Source organism: Myodes glareolus, chromosome 9 (genome assembly GCF_982192425.1).
Source record: "Myodes glareolus chromosome 9, mMyoGla1.1, whole genome shotgun sequence".
Lineage (NCBI taxonomy): Eukaryota > Metazoa > Chordata > Mammalia > Rodentia > Cricetidae > Myodes > Myodes glareolus.
Genome location: NC_142034.1, coordinates 12,972,105 through 12,997,217, shown reverse-complemented (window position 1 = coordinate 12,997,217; position 25,113 = coordinate 12,972,105). Strand labels below are relative to the sequence as shown.

Genomic DNA, 25,113 nt, shown 5'->3' with positions numbered 1-25,113 from the left:
GTGTGTGTGTGTGTGTGTGTGTGTGTGTGTGTGCACGCGCGCGCGCGTGCCTGTACTATCTCACACCACAATGGTTAAAGAGAGAGATGGGAAGAGGGAGGCTGTACAGAAACATAATGAAGTTAAAGGTATGGATAAGGGCAGCAGCCAGTGAGGCAGGGCGAAGATACAAACAGAAGCCATACTTCCCAAGACAAGCTGAGAACTCGAGAACCTGCCCCTGGCCACTGCTAGTCACACACACACAGACCTGGGAGATGGCGGTGAGTTCCCTACCGTAAACACTGATGACTGGGTGGGAGGTGGGGGAGGGGCGGGGCTTGAGAGCACTGCCTTGGCTGCTGCACTGATGGGGGGACAGGACTTGGGGGCACCTCTGGTGCGGTGCTGGCAAAAGTGTTGTAACAGGTGGGCAGGCCTCTAGGGCCCAGGCTGCCATCACAGGCAGGAGCTTCACAAGCCACTGAAGACTTGGAGACCGTTAAGTGGAGCGTAGAACATAGATAAAACAGGAGGGAAGTGTGCAGAATAAGCATCTTAGGTCTAAGTTTAAACACATGTCCTTTCTGGGCAGTGTTTTGAAGATGGAGGTGCCTTCAGGAGGTGAGGACAGGCCTATGGGACGTAGGTCCTAAGGGGGTGGATCTCTGAAGGTCATATCTGTCCCTGATCTGCAAATGTGAGACGAGCCATGACCACATGCTCCTGCCATCCTAAACCCTGCCATGCCTTCCCCACCACGGCGGGCCGGAATCCTCTGAAATGGTGAGTCCAAACAAGCCTTTCCTTTCGTCGTCCTTTCTGGAAGGTACACGGTCACAGAGGTGAGACAGAAACGAATACAAAGAATGCCAGCATCCCACAGAGGGAACACCTTGCCAAGCATTGCCCGCTGGTGACAACAAGGACACTAAATAAACGCTCTCCTCTCTTTCATTCCACTGGTTAAAACGGCTACACCAGCACGCTGCTGTTGGGGGTGTCACAGATACTTTAGAGCAACAAACTTCCTGAATCCCCACATCAAGCTTAAGGTGCAAACACAAAGATCACGCTTGTTTTGCGGTGAGGAGAGAGATTCAGAGACTGAACAAACTTCCCAGAGTCTCACAGCTCAAAAGGGGGTGGAACTGAGTTGTAAACTCAGGACTGCAGACACACCAGATGTTTTGCTTTTGCGCAGGACATCCCTAAACGTGCTGCGAGCACACTCTACATTTACAACAGCACAGCAGCAAGGCCAAGTGGAGTTCCCATGCCTACGGGAGAACGGGGGGACCTGTCCCTTCAGCCTGGTAGCCATCCTGTGCCTGGTGGTGCACTTGCCTGTCAGTCAGGGGCTCCAGCCTGAAGATGTGCACGGTCTCCGTGTTGCTGGAGGCACACAGGAACTGCGAGTCCATACTGAACACCAGGGAGCTGATTGTCACGTACCTAGAGACGGCAACACACAGGCCAATAAGCCACCCACAGTTCTAAGAACAGCTATACGAGGAAATGAAAATGTATCCTGAGGAGGTTGGAAACCCCTCCAACATTATTCTATCTGTATTTAAAGAGCAATGTGGGAGAGATTCAGGGAGAGCCGCAGTCTGAGGAACAAACACACACAGGGCCTGGCCTTTTCTCCCAGCCAGTGGAGAGAGACCTGCTTTCTTAGTATGTGACATCTCCCAGCTGCTCTCCACAGACCCCGCTACAAAACCCCCAGCAAAAAAGGTCCCAGTTACTGACGCCTGAAGTGGTCCTTCATTTCCCATTTGTGGAAGGAAGCAGATAGTGTTTCTGGATTGAGATTCCCGGCTCTCTGCTTTCCCCCACGCTGACCTCCCTCTCATGGGCATCAAAAGACCCTGACGGTCAGCCTCTGCAGTAAGTCTGCCTGCTTTGACTTCTGTTTTTAGAAAGCCCCCGTGTAGCCCTGAGTCAATTACCCGGAAAGCACCTGAATCTCTAGGCGAGGAGGGGCAGAGCCAGCCTCCACCCTGTCCCTAGATGGCCGCCAGAAAGGGTTTTAGAAGAGGACAGACACTGAGCACAGACCTTTTCATTCCTCGACGAAACTCATAGAGTTTTTGCCCATCAGGTACAGAGAACACACGGATGACGGTGCCCTGGAAGAGAAAGCGGGGGACTTTTCCCAACCACAAATGCTTCACGCAGGGATGTCCCTTCTCAGGGTAGTTGGCTTTACTGGTTTTGAACACCTGCCTCTAAGCGGAAAGCACTGGGCACAGGGGTGTTTTTATCTGAATATGTGCCACCCAAGTGTCTTTCCCTTCCTGTCCTTAAGTCTCTTTCAGTGTGTGCATGTGTGTGTGTGCATGTGTGTGTGGTCACAAACTGTTCAGATTTTCTAGACTATTCTATCTCCACTTATGAAAAAATATATCTGCTTTGCATGACACTTGAAATATAACTTGATCACTTTCTTTCTTTATTCTGGTCAACAGAGTCCGATCTCTCTCCCCATCTAAGGTCAATAGGCACATGTAACATCTATCCTTATCTGGGGACAACAGGCACACGCATTTCTTAATAAGGCCACAAGTTTTTGTGCACAATGTCTTGCATCTTGCATAATGTCACCGTTTGATCGGACCACAACAGGTGGGCCCAGACAGCAGGCCTAGAGACCAGCTCATCTTCACACCCCATCACAGATCCAGCAGCACTCAGGGCACCTCGGCAGGTGTCCTGCAAACCCCCAGATGGGGAGAACCCAGGGAATACTTACTTTCTCAGAGGCACTTGCTAGCTTGGAGCCTGAGGAGTTGAAGGTGATGGCGGCCAGCGTCCCCTCGTGGGCAGCGATGGTGCACACTGTTTTCTGTGTAGGGGAGAATGGAGATGGATGTTGCTGATGGGGGAAGAAGAATTTCCTCCCCACCCCTTGCTCTCTGCCTTGCCTCCCTGCTCTCCACTGGGCCACTTGCATATAAGCCGAAAGCCTTTTCTATGGAGTTCTGCTATAGTATTCTCTTCTCTGGCTCCTCTTCTTGTTGTGGTGAACCAATGGGTTTAATTAGGGTTACTTACAGGGCAACTTAGCAGTGGCTATACTACTAAAACAACGTCTACCCCCACCCTAGCAGAATAATAGCCTATATGGGGCTGGCTCTCATGAACCTCTCCTTCCATGATAGGATGCTGACAGGCTCAATCTAGTGCAAGTGTCAGGGTGGCTGAGAGCCTGAGGGTGCGACAGCCACATGCCCAGGAGACAGCATTCTATATAGCAAGCCACCCCATCTTCTGTGACATTCCCTGGGGTCTCTGTGTTTGGGGGGGGTAATAGGGAGGTGGAGGGGTGTCTCATGTCTGTTCCTTTCCCTGCCTTTGGGAAGGTAGAGGACCAGCTGTGGGCCTGATATAGAGCCAGGCTGTTAGGGCTCTTTGTGCTTGCTTCTTCAGGGGTTTCCCAGAGTGCCCCTGCCCTGCTCTATGATGCTCTATGAAGCTGCAGGGAGCAGAGGGCAGGGGATATCAGGCAGGTGTTCTGCCTTGTTCTGGCGCCTGCCTCTCAGAGGTGTCGACCAACACCGACTTTGAGTTTCAGCATAAACATCACGTGTTTTCCTTTGCCCAACTGCTGTGGCCAGAGAAACTGCCCCACACAGCTTACCCCACTGCAACAGAGACTCCTTATCTAAATCTATTCACCAGCCGGCCAGGGCAGGCGGGCTGGTGCACCAGGGACCGCGGTGAACTTACCAGGGAGTTTCCATCATAGAGAACAATCTCGCCTGTAGTCTGGCTTCCAGGATAGGCCAGGTAGGAGTTGGAATGGTTGATAGAGAGGGCACAGAGACCTGGCAAAGAACAAACCGAAGATGAGGAGAAAAGAGCTCGGCTGAAAGGGCACCTAAAAACCACGTGTCTGGAGCGCCACCTGCTGGCAAGGGGCGGAACACCTTTGAGTATTTCTGTAGATTATTCTAATCGCGGGTTTCTTAAATTGTACCTTGTCACCCACACAGGGAATCATGTAACTGAATAGCGGGGTTCACAAAAGCTGGCAACAGTAAAAGGTCTCTAAAGGCACAACAGGCAAAGAATAATTTGAATCGAAACGCGTAAGGAATCTAAGGTGGCTCTGCAGCACCACCCAGGGTTGCATCTCATTATCACCACTGCAGCCTTGCCTCTGAACACACAGCACGCACACACACACACACACACACACACACACACACACTTTCCCGTGCATGGTATCACAGCACACAGCACCAACACACACTTTCCTGTGCATGTTATCACAGCACACACACACACACACACACACACACTTTCCCGTGCATGGTATCACAGCACACAGCACCAACACACACTTCCCCATGCATGCTATCAAAGCACACACACACACTTTCCTGTGCATGCTATCACAGCACACACACACACACACACACACACATCCCGCGCATGCTCTCACAGCACACAGTGTCAACACACATGACCTCTGAGCACCTGGGCCCAGTACCGTATGTTATGAACTGCTGGGTTCTCACTGTACACAACTGTCCCACTCTTACAGAAGAGCACCAGTTAACAGAAAACAGAAACGTTTAACATTCCCCTACATTCCTCGTGATGTTAGTACCAAATTGGCAATACCCTCATAGTGTCTTGTGTTGATTTTAGACATTGCTAGCTGGGCTGCTGATTTGAATTTCTTTTAAAAATGGTTAAATGAACGTTTGCTTGAGATTCAGACTAAGCTTATGACATGGTCCTAAGATACTTCTGCCAGTTGGTATTACGCATTTCTATGAAGTAGTACTTTGAGCACTAACAATTACAAAATAAGATTATTGATGAATCTGAAGAACACTTAAGATGATCTATGTCTTGCGTATCTATCACAAGTCCAGCTGAGATATAATTACTCATGTAAAAAAAAGAAACAAGTCTGTTTGTAGCATCAATGCAAACATTTTATTGTTTTCTTTATTTTCTTTTAAAAGATTTATTTATTGTGTATACAGTATTCTGCCTGCAGGCCAGAAGAGGGCACAGATCTCATTATAGATGGTTGGAAGCCACCATGTGGTTGCTGGGAATTGAACTCAGGATCTTTAGAAGAGCAGGCAATGCTCTTAACCACTGAGCCGTCTCTCCAGCCCCACTTTATTGTTTTCAATAAATGTTAAGATTATACCCAAGAATTATTTTAAAGCAAATTTATGATACATTATTAGCAAATGTTTGATATGTGTTCATATTTTATATGCATATATGCTTGGGATCATGTAAAAATTTCTTGGGCCAGCTGGGCTGTGGTGCGTATTCCTTTAATCCCAGCATTCCGGAGGCAGAAGCAGGCTGATCTCTTTGAGTTTGAGGCCAGCCTGCTCTACAGAGTGAGTTCTCTGACAGCCAGGGTTACCCACAGAAACCCTGTCTCGAAAAAGCAAAAACAAAAAACAAAAACCCAAAACTTCTTGAGCCAAAAGCAGGTTGCTAGTGTGAAAAATTCAAGAAGCCCAGTTCTGATCCAAGGATCTGAGTCAAGGAAGTCTGCAGACCTCCCAAACCTGGCAGTGACCTTCCACTGCTAGGCAATCAGAACTCAGAACACAAAGGATATTCTTCTCCACATTTTCACCCCCAAGACAGCTGCCTCTTCTCTTCCGATCCCATTACCCTCTAGAACTCTGTGTGCTCACAACTAAATAGGACTTCCCAGTGGGAGAGGTCAGTGTGCTTTAGCTTCTTCTAAGAGTGATTAAATAGTTAGCAAGGAACTCCGAGAAGGAAAGGCAAATGACCTCGTTTCTTGGCACGTCTGCTCTGATATGGGAGGGCAGAGCCTCCTGGGCAGAGGTTCACTGGGGGTCTGCATCTTGGTTGAGACAGTGAGCTTGGCTTTTTTTTCTCTTTTTTTGTTTTTTTGAGACAGGCTTTCTCTGTAGCTTTTGGAGCCTGTCCTGGGACTCACTTTTGTAGACCAGGCTGGCCTCGAACTCACAGAGGTCTGCTTGCCTCTGCCTCCTGAGTGCTGGGATTAAAGGCGAGCGACACCACTGCCCGGTTGAGCTTGGCCTTTGGCAATGACTTTGCAATGGGTTATGTTGGATGCAAAATGCTCCAACATCTTCTGGAAACGTAGGAAGCTAATCAGACTCCCTGTGACAAGCCATTTTTATTATAGGACAACTCTGGGGTTGTCCCTGAGCATCTAACCAGAGACTCTTCACAACCATAACTGAGATTAATAGTCAAACATGGTAGGAACTCCAAGCCAGAGCATTACTGGAATAGGATCTTTAAGAAGACTATACAAGAGGCATCTTTTTAAATAAATGAATAAAAGTAATGCTGGCCAGCTTTGTTGCAAACTGGCGTATTTAGTGTGGTCTTATAAAAAGCATTTGTAAAACTTTAGGCCAGGCTAAATGGCTCCTTACTGGCTGGGCGGTGGTGGCGCATACCTTTAATCCCAGCACTCAGGAGGCAGAGGCAGGATCTCTGTGAATTTGAGGCCAGCAAAGGAAGAAGACTCCTTACCTAACCTATCCTGTATAGGAGGAGATGAAAGAGGGGGAAGGGAGAAAAAAATCAGATGACTTCCAATTAGACCCTGCTTCCTGCTCCGGCTGTCCTCCCTGAGTGTGCAGCCAAGCTTCTGCCCTAATCTGTCCCTACACAGAACTCCAGGAGGAGGCTGGCTGGGCACCCTCAACTGCAGGTCCTGGCCCAGGTATGAACTCCTACCTGGACAAGGTCACTCGGGGCCCTTAGGCATCATAAGAGACCATGCACACCTTCCCGGCTCTGCTCTGTGGACCCTAACTCCTCATCTGAGCTCTCTATAATCCAAATGCCATTTCAAAGGCAGCTGGGAAGACGGGATGCTCTGGTGCTGAGAAGTGGAAAAGGGAGAGGAGACTGCATGGGCTCGAGTGGGTGCCAGTGGGGACAGCGGTGGGAGAGAGGTTGAGATCCAGAGTGCAGAAGGACTGGAGGACCAAACCAAAGATCTTACAAATTAGGGGATATCTGTGCGGGCTTCTGAGTGGATGGCCTTGTGAAAAAACAGTCTTAAGACCATAATGAGCCCGGGCAGAACGCTTGCTTTATAGGTATGAGGACCTAGACTCAGAGCTCAAGATACATGCAAAACAAACAAACAAACAAACAAATATATATATATATATATATATGTATATATATATATATATATATATATATATATGCAAAAAACCCACAAAAACAAAACTCTGGCATAGCTGTGTGTATTTGTAACCCCAGCTCTGGGGAGTGCTGGAGACAGGAGGATCACTGGGACTTTCTGGCCACCAGCATATCTCCAGATTCAGTGAAAGAACCTATTGCTGAGGAATATTATTTTCAGGTGTATGACTTTTGTTTTATTTTTTGCTTTTTTATTTTCTTTTTTGGTTTTTCGAGACAGGGTTTCTCTGTAGCCTTGGAGCCTGTCCTGGAACTGAAAGACCTGGATAAATCCAGACCCCTCTAGCCAAAAATCTAGGTTCAGTGACTGCTTCAGGAACCAGCTGATTATAATCTTGAGAATAATCTTGAGAAACAGGGAGTTACCCCCTTGTGATTATCACTGGTATTTTCAGAATTTTCAATGACGCCCTCCCTACCCCTTTGGATTACTGGGTTGTGGTTTCTTCCCTTAAAAACCCCTTCTCCAAGTTACTCGAGGTCGAACTCTCCCCTGCATGGGTTATGAGTCTCGGCCCCAGTGCACTGGTTTCTGTCCTGTCAAATAAACCTCGTGTGATTGTAGCAAGGATGGTCTCTCGTGAGTTACTGGGGGGGGGTCGTGTTATCTCGAGACTTGAGAGAGACTCTCCCCACTCCAGGGGTCTTACAGAACTAGTTCTTGTAGATCAGGCCTCAAACTCAGAGATCCGCCTGCCTCTGCCTCCCAAGTGCTGGAATGAATTAAAGGTGTGCACCACCGCCGCCCGGCTTGTGTGGCTTTTGTTTAAGCTGCATTTGTTTATTTAACTCTGTGAAGCTATGTTACGGAGCCTGTCTAAAACACCTGTCCTAATAAACAGATGAACAGCTCATAGTGAGGCAGGAGCAAGGAGAGGTGGGGCTTGCAGACGGAGAAGGAGCAGGAAGAGGAGGAGGAAGGAAACAAGGAGAAGCTGGGTGGTGGTGGTGCAGTCCTTTAATCCCAGCACTCGGGAGGCAGGGGCAGGTGGATCTCTGTGAGTCTGAGCCAGACTTGTCTACAGAGCAAGTTCCAGGACAGGCTCCATAGCTACTGAGAAACCCTGTCTCAGAAAAAAAAAAAAAGCGGCGGGGGAGGGGGGGAGAAAACAAGGAGAGGAGGACATCAGGGGCCAACCACCCAGCTACACAGCCAGCCACAGAGAAAGAAGATACACAGAAACAGACAAAGATAAAAGCCCAGAGGCAGAAGGTAGTTGGGATAATTTAAAATAGGGGAAGGGAAAACTGACAAGAAATTAGACAAACTAAGGCCAGGCATTTATAACTAAGAATAAACCTCTGTGTGTGGTTTATTTCTCTCTCTCCCTCTCCCCCTCTCTCCCCCTCCCTACACACACACACACACACACACACACACACTGAGCAGTCACTTCATAATGACGAGGATAGCTATGATTTAAAAAGGCAGCTAGGGACTGGAGAGATGGCTTGGCAGTTAAGGGCACTGGCTGCTCTGCTAGAGGACCCAGGTTTGATTCCCAGTACCCATATGGCAGTTCACATTGCTTCTAACTCTAGGTCCAGGGGAATCCGGTGCCTTCTTCTGGCCTCCACTGGCACCAGGCACACGTGGTGCACATATATACATACAAACAAAACACCCATATACATAAAACAACTTTTATAGGATGCTAATAAATATTAATGAACCAATGGAAAAATTGGAAGGATGTACACAGGGATGTGAACTGGGGCAGTTGGAGAGTAGCCCGGGAGGTCCTCGGAAGTTAAACACAGTTATCACACAACTGGGAAATTCTACTCTCATGTACACAGCAGGAATAAATAAAGCAATGTCCACACAAAAACTTATATGAAGGGTTATATTAACAATATCCATTACCATAAAAAACTGGAAATACAGAGGAAGGGGAAAATAGGGGTAGCTTAGCCAAAACTAAGGATGTATAGAAACCCACAGTTTGTAAACTAATTTAAAACATTTTTTTAAGAGGAGTTTGAACACAGCTACCCTGCAGGGTGGATGATATGCCTCCTAGAAGACGTGAGTTGTTAAATGAAAATCTCATTGTCAGGCATGGGGAACCTCCCTATGAGTAAGTGATCAGGGAGGCTCCCGAGGCCATCTTCCCCAACAACAGACTCATTGCCTACCATAACTAGATGGTAAGATCCTATTACTGATGACTCAACACACATTGATTACAGAATACAGAGAAGCCAAGTAGGAAGTGGCCTGGAAACTTCCTCCTAGCTTATAGTGCCAGAAGGTACTATGCAGGCCTCTGCAGGAGAAAAGTTGTCAGTAGCATTACCCAGTGGGAAACCCCGCATGTTATAATACTAACCAACCAGACAAGATGTGCCCATCAATGCAGCGGGGGCACAAAGACTACGGGTAGGAAATAGCTTTGAGTTGAATTTGAGGCCTACTCTACAAGAGAAAATTTATGCTTGGTACTATAAACCTGATCAAAAACTCACAGCTCAGGAGGTCACAGGCCCTAGAGGGACTGTTCTACTGTGGTTTTGCTGAACGGAGGTGTTGTCAAACTGTTTTTAAATATTTATGTTTATATAATTAGTTCTGCCTTCAACCTCAGCCATAAAAGCATCTCTCTGCAGTTATCAGACAAGGTGGACTCAGAACTGGTCAAAGTGCTGAGCATAAGCAGCTATGGAGTACTCAGCCCGAACTGGGGCATCTATAAGAACGTCCTCTACTCTAAGGCTCAGAGAACATCACAGAAGAAGGGGAAGAAAGAACGTACGAGCCCGAGGATGGGGAGGAGTGCTGTGGAAAGCTCTCTGCTGGACAGGACCATTGCACACATGAGCTCAACACAGCTGGGGTGACCTGCCCGAAACGCACACAAGATCAAGCCAACAGCATCAGTCAACATTCCCATAGCAGCACTAATGGGCTCAGTAGGTTTCGAAAACGGCAGTGTGTATGTGTGTGTGTGTGCGTGTGTGTGTGTGTGTGAAAGGACATGAAGCAGGGAATGGGAGATGAAATTGTCAAAGAATAATAATAATAACAATAATAATAATAATAAAACATACTCTATTTTTTAAAAGGAAACAACCATGTGAACCCATTGGTGGATGGATAGATAGGTTACGCCATGTCCTTCTCACAGGATATTATTTGACAATAAGAAGGAATGAAGTATGATACATGCTGCAATATAGATAAGCCTTGAGAGCAGCAAGTGGTAGAGGCCAGTCACAGAAGATCACATGGATGTTAAAATATAGTGACAGAAAGTAGATCAGGGGTTACCTAGACCTGCGGGAATACGAGGGAACAGTTAAGAGGCATAGGATGCTTTGGGGGAAAGGGTGATGAGAATGTTCTAAAATTAAATGTAGGGCTGGTTTGATGGCTGTGGAGGCCTGAAAAAGTGAGCCACCCAGACTAAAGGTCAGAGAGTTGGAATTTACTTGTTCCTCCAAGGTGGTCGAGCTTCAACCTTAAAGGTTCCACCTAGTTGTTGATTGAAGATTTCTGCTCGCTCAAGGTTACTGTCAACAGGTGTGGCTAATTGTCAGCCCTTGTATTCCAGGAATAGACTAGGAATAGATCTGTTCCTACCTCAAATAAAAGCCTAAGGACCCTACTAAGTTCCAGTTCCCTTTACGGAGATAACTTTGGATTCCACCCAGGGAGTGGTCTGCCTGCTGGATATTCTGGTCTGGGGTGTGAGCGTGACTTGGTGATTTGTTTTGTTCTATGAATGTAGCCCCGCAACGAAAAATTTGGTCTGTTCATTTCCTTGTATCATGTTAATGCAGTCTTTGGTCTTATTCTTATGTTGTGGGGTCAGGGGTATTTTAAGTACTTGAAAATTAAACATGGGCTAATTTTCAGTACTCACAGAAATTCTCTCCTGATACTATCCTATATGTTTCTCCATTTTATTATTTTCATTAGTGTCTTCATATTCCTTACTATAGTTTTAATCCCCATGACTTTACCCTAGCGAGAGGTATTTTTGTTGAGGCTGGTCCCCCACAGATGGCCCCATGGGTAAAGGTGCTTGCTGCCAAGCCTGACAAGCAGAGTTAGATCCCTGGACCCACACAGCAGCATAAGAAAAGTGAGGTATGAAATTCTTCCTCTGACCTCCACATGTGTGTATAAATAAATGTAATAAACACACATGAATAAACATATCAAAACATTTAAAACACTTAGGAATAAAATTGTGACAACGGCTATACCCTTCTGTGAACATATTAAAGTCTTTTAAATTATGTGCTCCACTTATTTTTAATTTATGTGTGTGTGTGTGTGTGTGTGTGTGTGTGTGTGTGTAGTTACCTGAGGAGGCCAACAGAGGGCACTGGATTCATTGGAATTGGAGTTATGGACTGTGGTTAAGTTGTCTGGAGTGGGGGCTGGGAACCAAACTCAGGTTCTTTGGAAGAACAGCAGGAGCTCCTAACTGCTGAGTCATCTCTTCAGCCACAAACTGTGCACTTAAATTGAGTGAATTCTTTGATATGTGGATTTTGTATTAATTTGGCTTTTGGAGGGAGCGGTAGAAATCATTTTTACTAATGTGTGTTAAGTATACAGTGATTATGACCATTTCATGTAAACATTTTATTATCTCCACCCTCCCCCCTCTCTTTTTTCTATTTACCCTCCCCACTCTCCTTGCCTCTCTTTGTTCTGTCTCCCTCTCAAGGGAGAACAGAATTTTGGGAAGCTTAGGTGACAGGGACAGGCTGAAGATACAGATCCCCAACAGACACCTGCCCTGTACCTCTTGGCTCTTTTAGGTTTGTTTCCCATCTGAAATGAAGGGGGCTCCCACCATGGGATTCTCTAAAAGGTCAGGGCTTCATTTACGTAATCCCTGCCTCCTTCGAGCCTATGGAGAGCATTCTTGTGGTTGAGGAGTCAGGAGGCCTGAAGCAGAAACCCTGGGCAAACACTGGCAGTTGTCTTTTGGGATTTTAGGTCGAGATATAACTATCCCAGGGAGGAAGAAAGAGTTAAGCTGACTCTGAACGCTCTGCCACACCCAGTGCAGAATTAGACAACACTGAATTCTAACAGGAGAGGGACAAGGGGTGAGTGATGGCGAGGACAGGGGTCCTGTCACAGGTAGCCCTTACTACACAGCCCTGTTTCTGGACCTGCACCTCTGTCACCTCGTGTGACTTCAGAGAGGCCCCAGCCACGCCTCACTGGAGCTCCTTCCATTCCCCCACCCGAGCCTCAGAGCTCCACCCGGCAGCAAGGCTGTGCTTTCTGACCTCTTCAGGCTCGGCCATGCCCATGCCACAGTCTCTTCTGTCACTAGTGCCACACAAAGTCGTCTGTAGGAGCAAAGTGAACTTTTTCTTTGATGATGATATTTTCTAGTATGAAAGTGCAGGGTGGCAAAGAAAAAAAAAAAGGCAGCTGATTTTGAAAAGTGGGGTTTTCTCCTTTCAGCATTTAAAAATGTAGTCTTTAAGCTATTTTCCTATGCAGGCATAGGGTTGTGAAGTTTTTACATCTATTTATTAGGGAGTGTGAGGGAGACACAAATGTGCCATGCTATGCATGTGGGAGTCAGAAGACAACACGGGGGAAATCAGTTCTCTCTTTCTATGATGTGGGGTCCCAGGGATCCAGCTCATGTGATCAGGCTTAGCAGCAAGCGACTTTCCCTGCTGAGCCACCTCACTGGCCCAGGCATGGCGTTTTCATGTGGCTTCTGGCCTTGTTTTATAATTGGTGCGCGTTTTCATACACTGCTGCTATTTCAGTGAGATTTTTGGCCTGTAATTCTCCCCCATCTGGAAAGACAGGCCTTGTTAGTAACTCAAGCACCAACAGCAGGCGAGGCTGGAGCTGTAAGAAAGTCCCTTGGTCCTCCTGACTTTAGTGTCTACCACATCGCAAGCCCAACTTCAGGCAGTGCAGTGAAGCTGGTTTATAAAGCATGGCTGGTTAATGCCTCCGAGGACACTTTCCAGAGCTAGAGGACGCAGCTCAAGGGTGCTAGTGTGTGTGTAGTGTGCGCGGCTCTGGGCTCCAGCTTCAGCACCATCACTCAAGACGCTTTCCGATTTCCAGCAGAAGTCAAGAAATAAATCCACTGAGCATGGTGTGGTAGTGCACACCTGTCAGCCCAGCACCTGGGAGGCTGAGGCAGAAGAATTGCAAGTTTGAAGCTAGCCTGGGTGAACAAGACTGTATCTCAAAAGAACCGGAAGGAAAGAAGGAAAAAAGAGAGAACTGACCCAGGTACGGCAAACACCTAGATGGTGGGGATTGTTTACACTTTCGCTATTGCTGTCTACGGAAGGCACTGACGTGTTATCCAGAACATTCCCCCTGTCTATCAGAGGTGGTCAGTCTGGGACCTTCCACCCCATCCAGCTGTGCTATGACTGGCAGGGCTTTCGTGGGGATTCCCATCCCTCACTGCTCAGGGCAGACTGCTGGCTGGTGGGACATTAACTCTCAGCTTGGGCTGGTTCAACTCTTCAAAGGAAACATCCTGCAACTGTTGGCACAAACAGAGGAGGAAGGACATTTATAGTCACCTTAGACGCTGAGCACCAAACAAGAAGGGAACACCCTAGAGCCAACTGACCCCTAGCCACTAGACGGAAACATTCAGAACTTGGTGGTAAAGTCAGTTTACAAGGCATTCTGTTTTCCTTGTGTTCCCAGGATTTCTAAAGCCAGGAAGCAGTATCTCCACAGAAAACAAAGAGCACATACAGGGAGGCTCTGAGCAGCTCAGGAGCCATGCTCTCCACAGTACAGCATTCCCTGAACCTTACTGAGAGAAAGGGACATGCTGGCCTGAGTGGGGCTGCCCTCTGGGTTGAAGGGGGGACTAGAGAGTCAGGCCGGCTGTTCACACAAACACAGACGGACCTTGGCTTATGTACACACGATGTCAGTCTCCCTCCACGCCATGCAGTTCCGCAAGTCAGAAAGCATCACCGCAGCTCACTGCCATGAAAAAGCAGCTGAGAGGAAGCAGCGGTGGGAACTGGGAATTTGAGACTATCTGGGGCTATTCCTCTAAAAGGGCATTAGGCATCTAAATGGATGTGCTGTGATTAAGTTGCCTGTCTTTTAGATGAACTGATCAACATATCCCAGAATCCTGTTGTAATGTTTATCTGAAACCAGGGTTTTATTTTGTTTTGTTTTCTTACAGGGAGCAAGGATCAGGGTCCTATCCTGGAACTCACCATATGTCTCAGACTGGCCTCCTGGAAGCTGGGAATTATGGGTGTGCATAACCACTCCTTGCTCCAACTTTCTGAGAAAGAAGGGTTTTGTTTTGGCAGGGGTGGGGATGCACACTTCTAACCCCAGCACTCCAGAGACAGAGGCTGGATGACTAAGGGTTTGAGGCTAGCCTGGGCTACACAGTAAGACCCTGTCTCAACAGGCAGACCAAACAATACTTATTCCCTTTTATCCAGGGCACAAACACCCTCTGGCTTTTAATTTATTTTTACCTCACTGCAAAAATCAGGCAACCAATGCGTTTTCTTGGCTGCAGAGAAACAAATATGGTCATCCATTGTGAACCAACATTCTAGCCAAGGACAGACCATATACATAACCGTGTTCATACAGCCCAAGTTTACTGTGTTATACCATCTAGGTCTGCTCAAGGATACCGGAGGTTTGCCCATGATGAAGTCACCTAATGACACAGTTCTTGGAACTCATCCTGTCATTACGGGACATAGGACTGCATACTGGGAACTGAGAGTGAGAAGGGAAACGTTGCCTTTTCCCTACGGTGGGGCATGCCTCTCCACTGAAGCTGCTCTGACATGCAGCCCGAAAGGCCAAGGGAAAGGTGAGTGTGAGGCAGCCAATGGACGAACTGCACCCCAAACGCACTCTCTTCAGAGAAGTGGCAGCCAAGGTAGCTTTCTACGTGTTGAGCATCTCTTCCCGGATCTAGCAAAGAAGAGCTCGGGCCCTCTCCTCTGGGGGCTCTGCTCAGATTCCAGCATTTCTTACGCCCTTTGTGAAAGCACACCTTCTTGCACTGTCCACAGCCCACCACGGTGAGGGCGTTTCTCCCCTGCTTTGTCCAGACATGGGGAGGGTCTAGCAGCAAGCCCTATGCTGGTCACCTTCATGAGCCTACCTGGTTTAGTTCCCAGCCTAGGCTGTGAGATGAATCTCATTATCCTTATTACAACAAGGAACCCCAGGCTCAAAAAGTCCCTCCCACTTGTATAATAAACTCTACACAAAGTCATGGGATTGGGAAACTTGCTGTAAAATGAAGCAGTCATTTAGTGACACTGAGTTAGAACACAAGTTCTTGAAAACTAAATATTAGGTTTTTTCATTGAAATACTTTTAACTTTAAAATGTAATAGTATGAATGTTTTTTCTTCATGTATGATGTGCACCATGTATATGTGTATGTCATTCATGTTGAGAAATGTATTTTTAAAAATCATGCAATAAAACACCTTCTTTGAAGTTCAGATGGTCTGGCTAACTAACCATGCTGACAAACCAAGTCAAAACTTGCTTCTAATTATCACACCTACTCTGCAAAGAACAGTCACAAAAATGCATTAGGGGTAAACACCTTTCAACATCAGATGCATGAAGTCTCCCACGCATCTATCTGACATGCCCTGGCCCATTTGCTTATTGTCTTCCCAAAAGAAGGATACTTCTCTTGGGCTACCAGGCAGTCTGCACAGCTTTCCCACTGGGACCACAGATTTTTATAATTTGAATCTATCACCATTCAAATGCATCTTCAACTCAAACACCATTCAGACCCCCAAAGCATACCCTGAGCTCAAGTTTTTCAGGCCAGGTAAAAATGCAGCTTGGGAATGAAGCATCTTCACATTGGGGAGGGGAAGGGTTCGGTTCTATGGCTGGAGCTCACCTGTTGGATTTGAGGGGATGTCCAGGAGGGTCTTCAACAGCTTCATATCTTTAATGTTGTGGATATAGATGGATTCTTCCAGGCAGACCAGCAGCCTCTGTAATCAGACAGAACCATCAGCCTCCCACACAGAGCCTGTGAAAAGGGACCTGCCAAGTCCTTGCTCATCTGTCCTGTGAGTTCTAACTTGGTTCCCTGTCTAACGGAGGAGGAATGCTAATGAAGCCTTCTGAAGGCCATGTTTATGAATGTAAACAGACACGGCCTTGCCCACTCGGGCCGATGCTTAAAATACAAGGTCCTGAATTTTACCTTAAAAATCTCTCTCTCTCTCTCTTCCTCCTCCTCTTTCCTTTCTTCCCTCCTTTCCCCATCCCCTCCCTAGAACAAGAACTTCTAAGAAGTTCAGGGAACTTCCATTGTTCTGTTCCCACATTCAATGATGGTGACTGAGTTCTTCCTCTTACACAAATGCAGGTTTCTTTACATTCTCTGCATTGCTAAACCTTGGACTTTTTTTCCCTTTCTCTATGTTTTGTATTTTGACATAGGGTTTCACTAAGTTGCCAATGCTAGCCTTGGACTCACTCTGTAGCCCAGGCATGTATTGAACTGTCTCAGATGCCCAAGTAGCTGGGACATCAGGGCTGAGACACCTTGCCCCACCCCAACCTCACCCCCAGCACCCTTCTCTATTTTAATTAGAGCACTCTGGCCACAATGCTAAAACTGTATGAAAAATAAATTCTAACAAGATCTCAAAGTTGGGATTAGTGAGATGACTCAGTGGGAAAAAGGACTCGCTCAAGTTTGCGGACTCAAATTTAATCCCTGGAACCCACATAAAGACAGAAGGAGAGAATCAACTCCACAGAGAAAGCTGTTCTCTGACCTTCACATGTTCTCTGTAGAACATATGCAACCCATTCCTATTACACACAAACACACACACACATAAATAAACTTTAAAGATAAAAAGGGGGCTGGAGAGATGGCTCATCAGTTAAGAGCACTGCTGCTCTTGCAGAGACCTGGGTTCAGTTCCCAGCACCCACGTGGCACACAACTGTCTGTAACCCTAGTTCCAGGGAATCTTATGATGCCGTCTTCTGTCCACCTTGGTCACCACATGAGTGTGGTGCACATACATAAATGTTGGTAGAACATACACAGAATAACTTTATTTTATGTGCACTGGTGTGAAGGTATAAAATCCCCTGGAACTGGAGTTACAGACAGTTGTGAGCTGCCATATGGGTGCTGGGAATTGAACCTGGGTCCTCTGGAAGAGCAGCCAATGCTCTTAGCCACTGAGTCATCTCTTCATCCCCCCAGAAAAAAAATATTTTAATTTACCAAAAGATACTTTAAATATTTTTCAAAATATTGCCACTTGTCTGTGAAGTGGTCACCTGACCGCTTTGCCTTCTGCCAGCCACACCAGGGTTTGTTTTCATCTTTTTCTATCTGCTATGAGTTTCTAACAGCCTCTGGTATCCCCTTCCGGCCCTTGACACAGTCCTCAGGAGAGAGAGGTCCTCACAGCTCCTCCTGTAGGAACATCATCTCCTTTAGGCTCATGTGACATGGTCAGCATCATGACAGCCCAGTCAGCTCTGTGGACCACTCATCTGGACTCCACTGGGTCACCACCATGCTGGCCAGAGGGAAACAGGAAACACAGGAAGGGTATGAGGAAGTACTTGTCACATAAGAGCTGGCTTCCGGCCCAAGCACAAGTTGGCAACTGCTGTGTCATCGGCGGCTCTGCAGCTCCAGCCTCACCTGCCTCAGCTCACCGCTGCGGTTCATCTTGTAGCCCAAGCCCACTTCCCAAGTGCTGGGTTACAGGCATGCCTCACCAATTCTGGTTTTGTGTGGTGTGGGGAATTGAACCTGGGGCTTTGAGCATGGTAGGCAAACACTCTGTCAACTACACTACATCCCCAGCCCACTTTGACTTTCATCTTACATTTTATAGGTAGTTAACCAACTAGAGAACTAGGTATCTGCCTTAAGCATCTGCCACAAGGCTTCAATCCAACCAACCCGCAGTAGGATAAGAGGAAGCCAATGGTTGAATAACTGTAAAAAGCATCCATAGCTAAAGACATCTAGTTTATGGTTGTCATCACAGAGAATACATTTCTGCGTTAACGGCAATAGAAATAATGACATTAACTGAAAATGGAACAAATCCTGCTATGTCAGGATTTCAGAGCACCTTTCCTTTCTGTATATTCAAAGGGATTTTGTGGACGGGTTACATGCGTGGCACCCGCACACATGTGTGAGGGTGAACATGCAGAGCCAAAAAAGGAAGTCAGGTGCCCTTCGCCATCATTCTCCACTTTGTTCTTTTAAGGCAGGGTCTCTCACCGCATCTGCAGCTTGAACTAGGCTGGAGGTCAGCTGACCCCAGCTTCCCATAGTACTAGAGTTACAGGTGTGTGTGTGTGTGTGTGTGTGTGTGTGTGTGTGTGTGTGTACGCCCGTCCAACCACATTTAGCTTTTTATATGGTTGACTGGGAGTTCAAGTCAGGTCCTCATGATCAGTGCAGCAGGCATGCCTACCTAATGAGCCACCCTCCAGCCCTTGTTTTTATATTTATTTACTTATTTATTTTGTGCATGGAGACAGGTCTCGTTGCAGCCCAGGCTTCCCTGTAATTTGCTATACAGCAGCGGATGGCTCTGAATGCCTGGTCCTCTGTCCTCTCCCTCACCAGTGCTGGGATTATAGGATGCATTACCACACCTGGTTTTATACGGTGACCCCAGGGCTTTGTGCTTGATAGGCAAGCACTCACTATATCAGCTGGGCTTCATCCCTGGCCCTGAAAACAAGGGCTCTGTTTTGTTTGTTTTGAGGCAGAGCCCTATTCTATATAGCCCAGGCTACCCTTTGATGTGCAATTTCCCTGCCTTGGCCTCCTAAATGCTAGGATTACAAGAGTGCACTAGTAGGCCCTATTCAAAAACATGGATTTTGCTTCTTTGTAACTTATATAAATCTGTCATTTGTCTTCTTTTTAAAAAAGGAGCCACAAGTCTGAAGACTTGACACCGGCAGGATAATTACTGTAGAGCAATACATGCCCACCCTATGTGTGCCCTTCGCCGTTGCCCTGGGCAGGCAGCTCCTCCTTGCAGCAGTAGATGAATTGCCTGAGCCAAAAGTTAAGTCCGAAGTCTGGTGACTTTAAGAAAAGAAAACGGGAAACCCTTCCAGAGCTGCATCAAGTCATCTTGGAAGACAAAAAGCTAAAGGGAGGTACAGGTATTAGCTCTGGCTTGCTGATAGCTTCAACACCTGTGTTCTCTAGAAGACAGTGGGGTGGGGGTGAGGGGGGTGAGAACCTGAAGTCAACGAGTGTTCGTTCTGTGGAGTGGAGGCTGTGCTTAAAGTCTAACAGACTCAGACACTTAAGTAGTTCTTTCTTGCCTCCTTTGTTGATGAGACTACCTGAGAAATCGTACCAACAAATTTCATAGGTACTCCTCGAGAGCTCTGGTCGGTGATGAGTAAATCATCTTTAAAAGGTAGCTGTTCTGCCCAAATCCACAAAGTCCCCCAAAAGCCAACAAGGAGACCGAGTCCCGTATGTAAAAGCAAAGACCCTTTATTATATGCAAGTTTCTCTGCATGTCCAATGTATTGGAATAAACGAAGAGCCCCGAGCTCAGTTAGAGTTGGGTTTTTATAGTAGTAAAGGTGGGGGTGAGAGGTTTCTGAGGTTCAGGAGCCCTGATTGGCTGACATTTGACATTTGGTGAGTGTGTGCTTGCAGGTGATCCTATCTACAATGGTTGGAATGTTAGGCATTTCGTTTGGACGGTCTGTTCTAGGGTGGTGCTCAGGTAATCTCAGTTTGCGGCCAAGTCCTGCTCCGGCAGATGATAAAGGTTGGAGGTGAGGAACTTCCTTTGGGTGACCTGTTCATGTTTAGCTTATCACGGCCGGCTCCTACATTTCCCCCTCCACAAACACAGACGCCAGGACTTAAAATCTTGGGTACTGCTTGCCCCTGGTTTTAAGAAGGTATAAAGCTATTTAAATTAATAAATCCATTAATTGACAACTCTGGACCCCCCCCAACACCTTTTTTCAACCTGGTTGGGTCCAGATAACAACGTCCCAATGTCAGCATGAAGTAGTTGAGGAAAGGAATATGCCATCCCATGCCCCTGCCCAAAATAGGTTTTTAACCTATTAAAACCTATTAGGTTTTAACCTAAATAGGCTGAGACAAGGGGGATCTCCCTGGCACGGGGGACCTACAGTGCCTGTTGATACACTAAAAAAATAGGTTCAGGATGAAATCCAGAGAATCATTAGGTCACATTTTGAAAACCTGTACTCCACAAAATTGGAAAACTTAAAGGAAATGGATAATTTTCTGGATAAATGTCACTTACCAAAATTAAATTAAGACCAGATAAGCAAATTAAATAGACCTATAACTGCTAAAGAAATAGAAACAGTCATCAAAAGTCTCCCAAAAAATCAAAAAAAAAAAAAAAAGCCTAGGACCAGATGGTTTCAGAACAGGATTCTACAAGATTTTTAAAGAACTAATACCAATACTCCTCAAATTGTTTCACACAATAGAAACAGAAGGAACATTGTCAAACTCTTTTTATAAGGCTATAATTACCCTGATACCCAAACCACACAAAGACATTACTAAGAAAGAGAATTACAGACCAATTTCACTCATGAACATTGATGCAAAAACACTCAATACTGGCAAACTGAATTCAGGAACACATCAGAAAAATTTTCCACCATGATCAAGTTGGTTTCATCCTACAGATGCAGGGATGGTTCAACATATGAAAATCTGTCAATGGAATCCACCATATAAACAAATTGAAAAAAAATAAAAACCACATGACCATGTCATTAGATGCTGAAAAAGCCTTCGACAAAATACAACATCCCTTCATGATAAAGGTCTTAGAGAGAGCAGGGATACAAGGAACATACCTAAACATAATAAAGGCAATATACAGCAAGCCAACAGCCAACATCAAACTAAATGGAGAGAAACTCAAAGCGAACCTACTGAAATCAGGAACAAGACAAGGCTGTCCACTCTCTCCATATCCATTCAATATAGTTCTTGATGTTCTAGCTAGAGCAATAAGACAACAAAAGGAGATCAAAGAGATACAAATTGGAAAAGAAGTCAAACTCTCACTATTTGCTGATGATGTGATACTTTCCATAAGCGATCCCAAAAATTCTACCAAGGAACTTCTACAGTTCATAAACACTTTCAGTAATGTAGCAGGATGCAAGATTAACTTGAAAAAAAATCAGTAGCCCTCCTGTACACAGATGAGAAAACAGCTGATTGACTCAAAGCAATGAGCCAGGTGCGGTGCTCACTCTTCTAGCTCACTCACCCAGCATTGGGGGGAGTAGGGGGTGAAGCAGGAGGATCACTTTGAGTTCCAGGCTAGCCTAGGCTACTGAATGAGATTATCTCAACGAAACAGAACAAAAAATTCAAAGTATCTCAGAACCTAAACAAAATACTTGATCTCATTATTTAAAAAATAATAATCATAGGGTTAGATAGATTGACCGTTAAGAATGGTGGCTTCCCTTGCAGAGGGTTCTGAGTTCAGTTCCCAGCAACCATGTTACAACTGTCTGTAATTTCAGTCCCAAGGGATCCACCACCCTCATCAGCCTCATCTGGCACTGTACACATGTGGTATACATACATGTAGACAAACTACTCATAGACATAAAATAAGTATTAAAATCATTAATCTGCATTTTAATAGTTCAGATTCAAGAAGAAGAAAGAGGAGAAGAAGAGGGAAAAGGAGGAGGTGGAGCAGGAGGAGAAGGAGAAGGAGAAGGAGGAGGAGGAGGAGAAGAAGGAGGAGAAGGAGAAGGAGAAGGAGAAGGAGAAGAAGAAGAAGAAGAAGAAGAAGAAGAAGAAGAAGAAGAAGAAGAAGAAGAAGAAGAAGAAGAAGGCATATTGCATATTTGAGATGAGAGTAGTCTTCCTTTCAACAAGGAAAACACTACAAGAATATATCCTTAAGGGTTAGCTGGAGTAGCTGTAGATCTGATAGCTCAGTGGTAGAGCTCTGGCTTGGCTGAGATGTCCTAGGTTCAATTCTCTGCAGGGCTGGGAAGTGGTGGGTGTTAGTAGAGCTGACTGATAGCAGATGGTCAGACTCACCTAAGATTTCAGAGCTGACCCAGGGGGACCACACATTAGTCTCCGGTAAGCCATTCTCAGAGGCAGGACCACTGTGCACAATAAATCTTACTGCCTAGGGCCAAGACAGGAAGAAGTCTTCCTCTCCTTTTAGATGTCCTAAGGCAGCTCACACAACAGACTTGTGTTGGAGCTCCAATCTACCTGTGCTGGTGGTGCCCAGCATGCCAGAAGAGGAGATGGTGAGCTTGGCCAGGCAATGGCTGATGCCGGAGAGACATAGGGCAGTAAGACTAGGGAAGAGTCACATCACAGAGCCCATGAGCCCAATCCTGCTGTTAAAAGCTCTGTTAAATTATCTACAGCATTTGATGCTGGCTTTAGACTCATTCACTTTTTTTTTTTTAAAGACAGGGTCTCATGTAGTTCACACCAGGCTCAAACTTGCTACACTGCCAAGAAGGATGGCTTTGACCTCCCGATTCTCCTGCCTCCACCTACTGAACGTTGGCATCACAGGTTCCCTCCTGGCTTTATCCTGGTATCACAGGCTCACACCACTACCCTACTCTGTCTATGGGGAACTGGGGATCAAATCCAGGGCTCTGCACATGCCAGCAAGAATTCTGAGCTATACCTCATAGACATTCACTTTAAAACTGTCTATTGCATTTATTCATTTCTGTCTATGTGCACATGCCCATGTACGCAGAGGTCAGAGGACAATGTGGGCAGTGGGGATTGAGCTCAGCGTACCAGGCTTGGTGATAGGTGCCTTGACCTGCTGAGCCATCTAGTCAGCCCAAAGACATTCGTCTTTAGAGATGCTTTACTTCTGCTCCAATTCGCAGCAGCCTAGAAACCACGCGGACTCCGCCTCCTCACCTGCCGGTTCAGCCGTATGGACAAGATGTTGCTGGAGTAGCTGTAATTACAGATCTCAGTGCCTTTCTTGAAGTGGTACACGTTCATCTGCCGAGGCTTCGTGTGACTGACCACCACCACCAGGCTGCTGGAGAAGAGGCGCTCCACAATGTACACGTCGGGGATTTCATCTGCGAGGACAGACAACGGTGAGCTCACAGACGGCCTCTCTGAGAAAGACTTGGACGTTGTGACACTGGGCTAGCTCACACATGGGCTCTGGGTCTTGCGACTGGATATCCTCCATCAGTAATGACCCACCCTGGCCCCAACAGCAAGTTTTAACTGTCTCCAGGGGAACACTTCCAGAGACCTTTCCACACACCTAAAGCAAAGAATACTCTGGTGACTAAGACACAAATTCGGGGGCTCCAGAGCCAATGCACAGTATGCATGGTAGAATTACCCACTAAACACACGCACACAACACACATTTACTGTGTATGCGTGCCTACCACAACACACATGTGGAGGTCAAAAGACAACTCGCAAGAGTTGGTTCTCTCTTTCTACCATGTGTGTCCTGAATGAACTCAGGTTGTGAGGCCTGGCATCAAGCAACTTTACCAGAGATCCATATTGCCTGCCCCATCCCTAACCCCTTTAAGAGAGAATCTTGCTATATAACCCAGGCTGGACTGAACTCACGATCTTTCTGCCTCAGCCTCCCAAATGCTGGGTTTTATGGATATGCAGCACCAGACCTGGTGCAAAGGAATTCCTGTGTACTCAGAAAGGAAGTCTCCAGAGTACCATGGACAAGGCCTTGGTGTCCTTCTGAGGCCTTCTTGTTACATGTCTTTCTTGCTTGCTTGTAGGGAAGCCCCACTGAGAACATGACATAAGACATATACATATATAATAAAATATCCACAAAATTGTATAATGATAATATCTTAGAAATAAATTGGGGCCCAGGGCAGTGGGTAAAGTGCTTGCTGTGCACACATGAGGACACGAGTTAAAAGCCCTATTAGCCCATATTAAGTTGGACGTGGTAGCACAGGACTCTAATCCCAGTGTTCTATGTGATGGGAGACTGAGTCAGGAGAGTCCCTGGCAGGCCATAGTCCAGTTTGCTCAGGATACAATGACAGACAATAAAGAGACCGTCTCAAGAGGGAAGGTGAGGATGGACACACACCCTCTCATGCACACATCTCTATCACACTAAGAAACTAAGCATTGATAGATAAATAATGAATTAGGAGCCCCAATTATTATTTACAAAACCAGTTTCTTTCCAGAAGATGCAGAGGTGAAGTATTTGTCGCTATGGCAACAGCATGAATTATCACCCTGAGAAAAATCACAGCCACGTTTCTAACGTGGGATTATTTTTAATACTCACTAGAAATACTTCAACATCTGTACTATGTGCTGTGCAGATATGGCTGTGCTCCTTCATTCAAGCATATAAAACATGTCTCTCCAAAGGGAATGGTGTCAACAGGCTACAGAGTCAGTGTAACAGCAAAAAGAAGCAACATGTCCCCCTTTGGGTTGACAATGACCAAAGCTTATCACCATGAGCACAGATATATAGAAAAGCATCACCATGATTCCAAACAAGGGCCTTCTTACAAAGAAGAAAATGTCACTTAAGTTATCGCCAGATTTCAATAGGCGCTTCATTGTGGCTTTTGTGCAAGAAGAGACAATGGTTTGTATTCAAATCTGAACAACACCAACTCCTGAGGCTGATGGCCTCAAGCTGAAGCTCAAGACTGAAGTCTACAGCTGGGGCATACCCTTGGTAGTCGGGTGTTTTAAAGAGGCCAGTGGGTTCAATCCCCAGGACTCCAAAAAGATAAAAATTAAGAACAAAACCAAAAAGGATTGATTTCTAAGGGGACGATTTGGTGTCCCTTCAACCAAATAGACAAACATAGACAGACAGACACACAGAGACACAAACACA

The 25,113-nt window shown here is 46.2% G+C and overlaps 1 protein-coding gene across 1 annotated transcript in view; it reads right to left on the bottom strand.

Annotated features, from left to right (window-relative positions):
* Positions 1–25,113, bottom strand: part of Wipi1 (WD repeat domain, phosphoinositide interacting 1) — a 40,678-nt gene that overhangs the window by 8,611 nt on the left and 6,954 nt on the right. Inside the window, exons 3-8 of the mRNA XM_087909841.1 lie at positions 23,154–23,323; positions 16,083–16,179; positions 3,715–3,812; positions 2,738–2,830; positions 2,044–2,114; positions 1,327–1,434 (exon numbers count right to left, since the gene is read on the bottom strand). Coding sequence (XP_087765967.1) covers positions 1,327–1,434; positions 2,044–2,114; positions 2,738–2,830; positions 3,715–3,812; positions 16,083–16,179; positions 23,154–23,323 — 637 coding nt within the window. The remainder of the gene's footprint in view (positions 1–1,326; positions 1,435–2,043; positions 2,115–2,737; positions 2,831–3,714; positions 3,813–16,082; positions 16,180–23,153; positions 23,324–25,113) is intronic.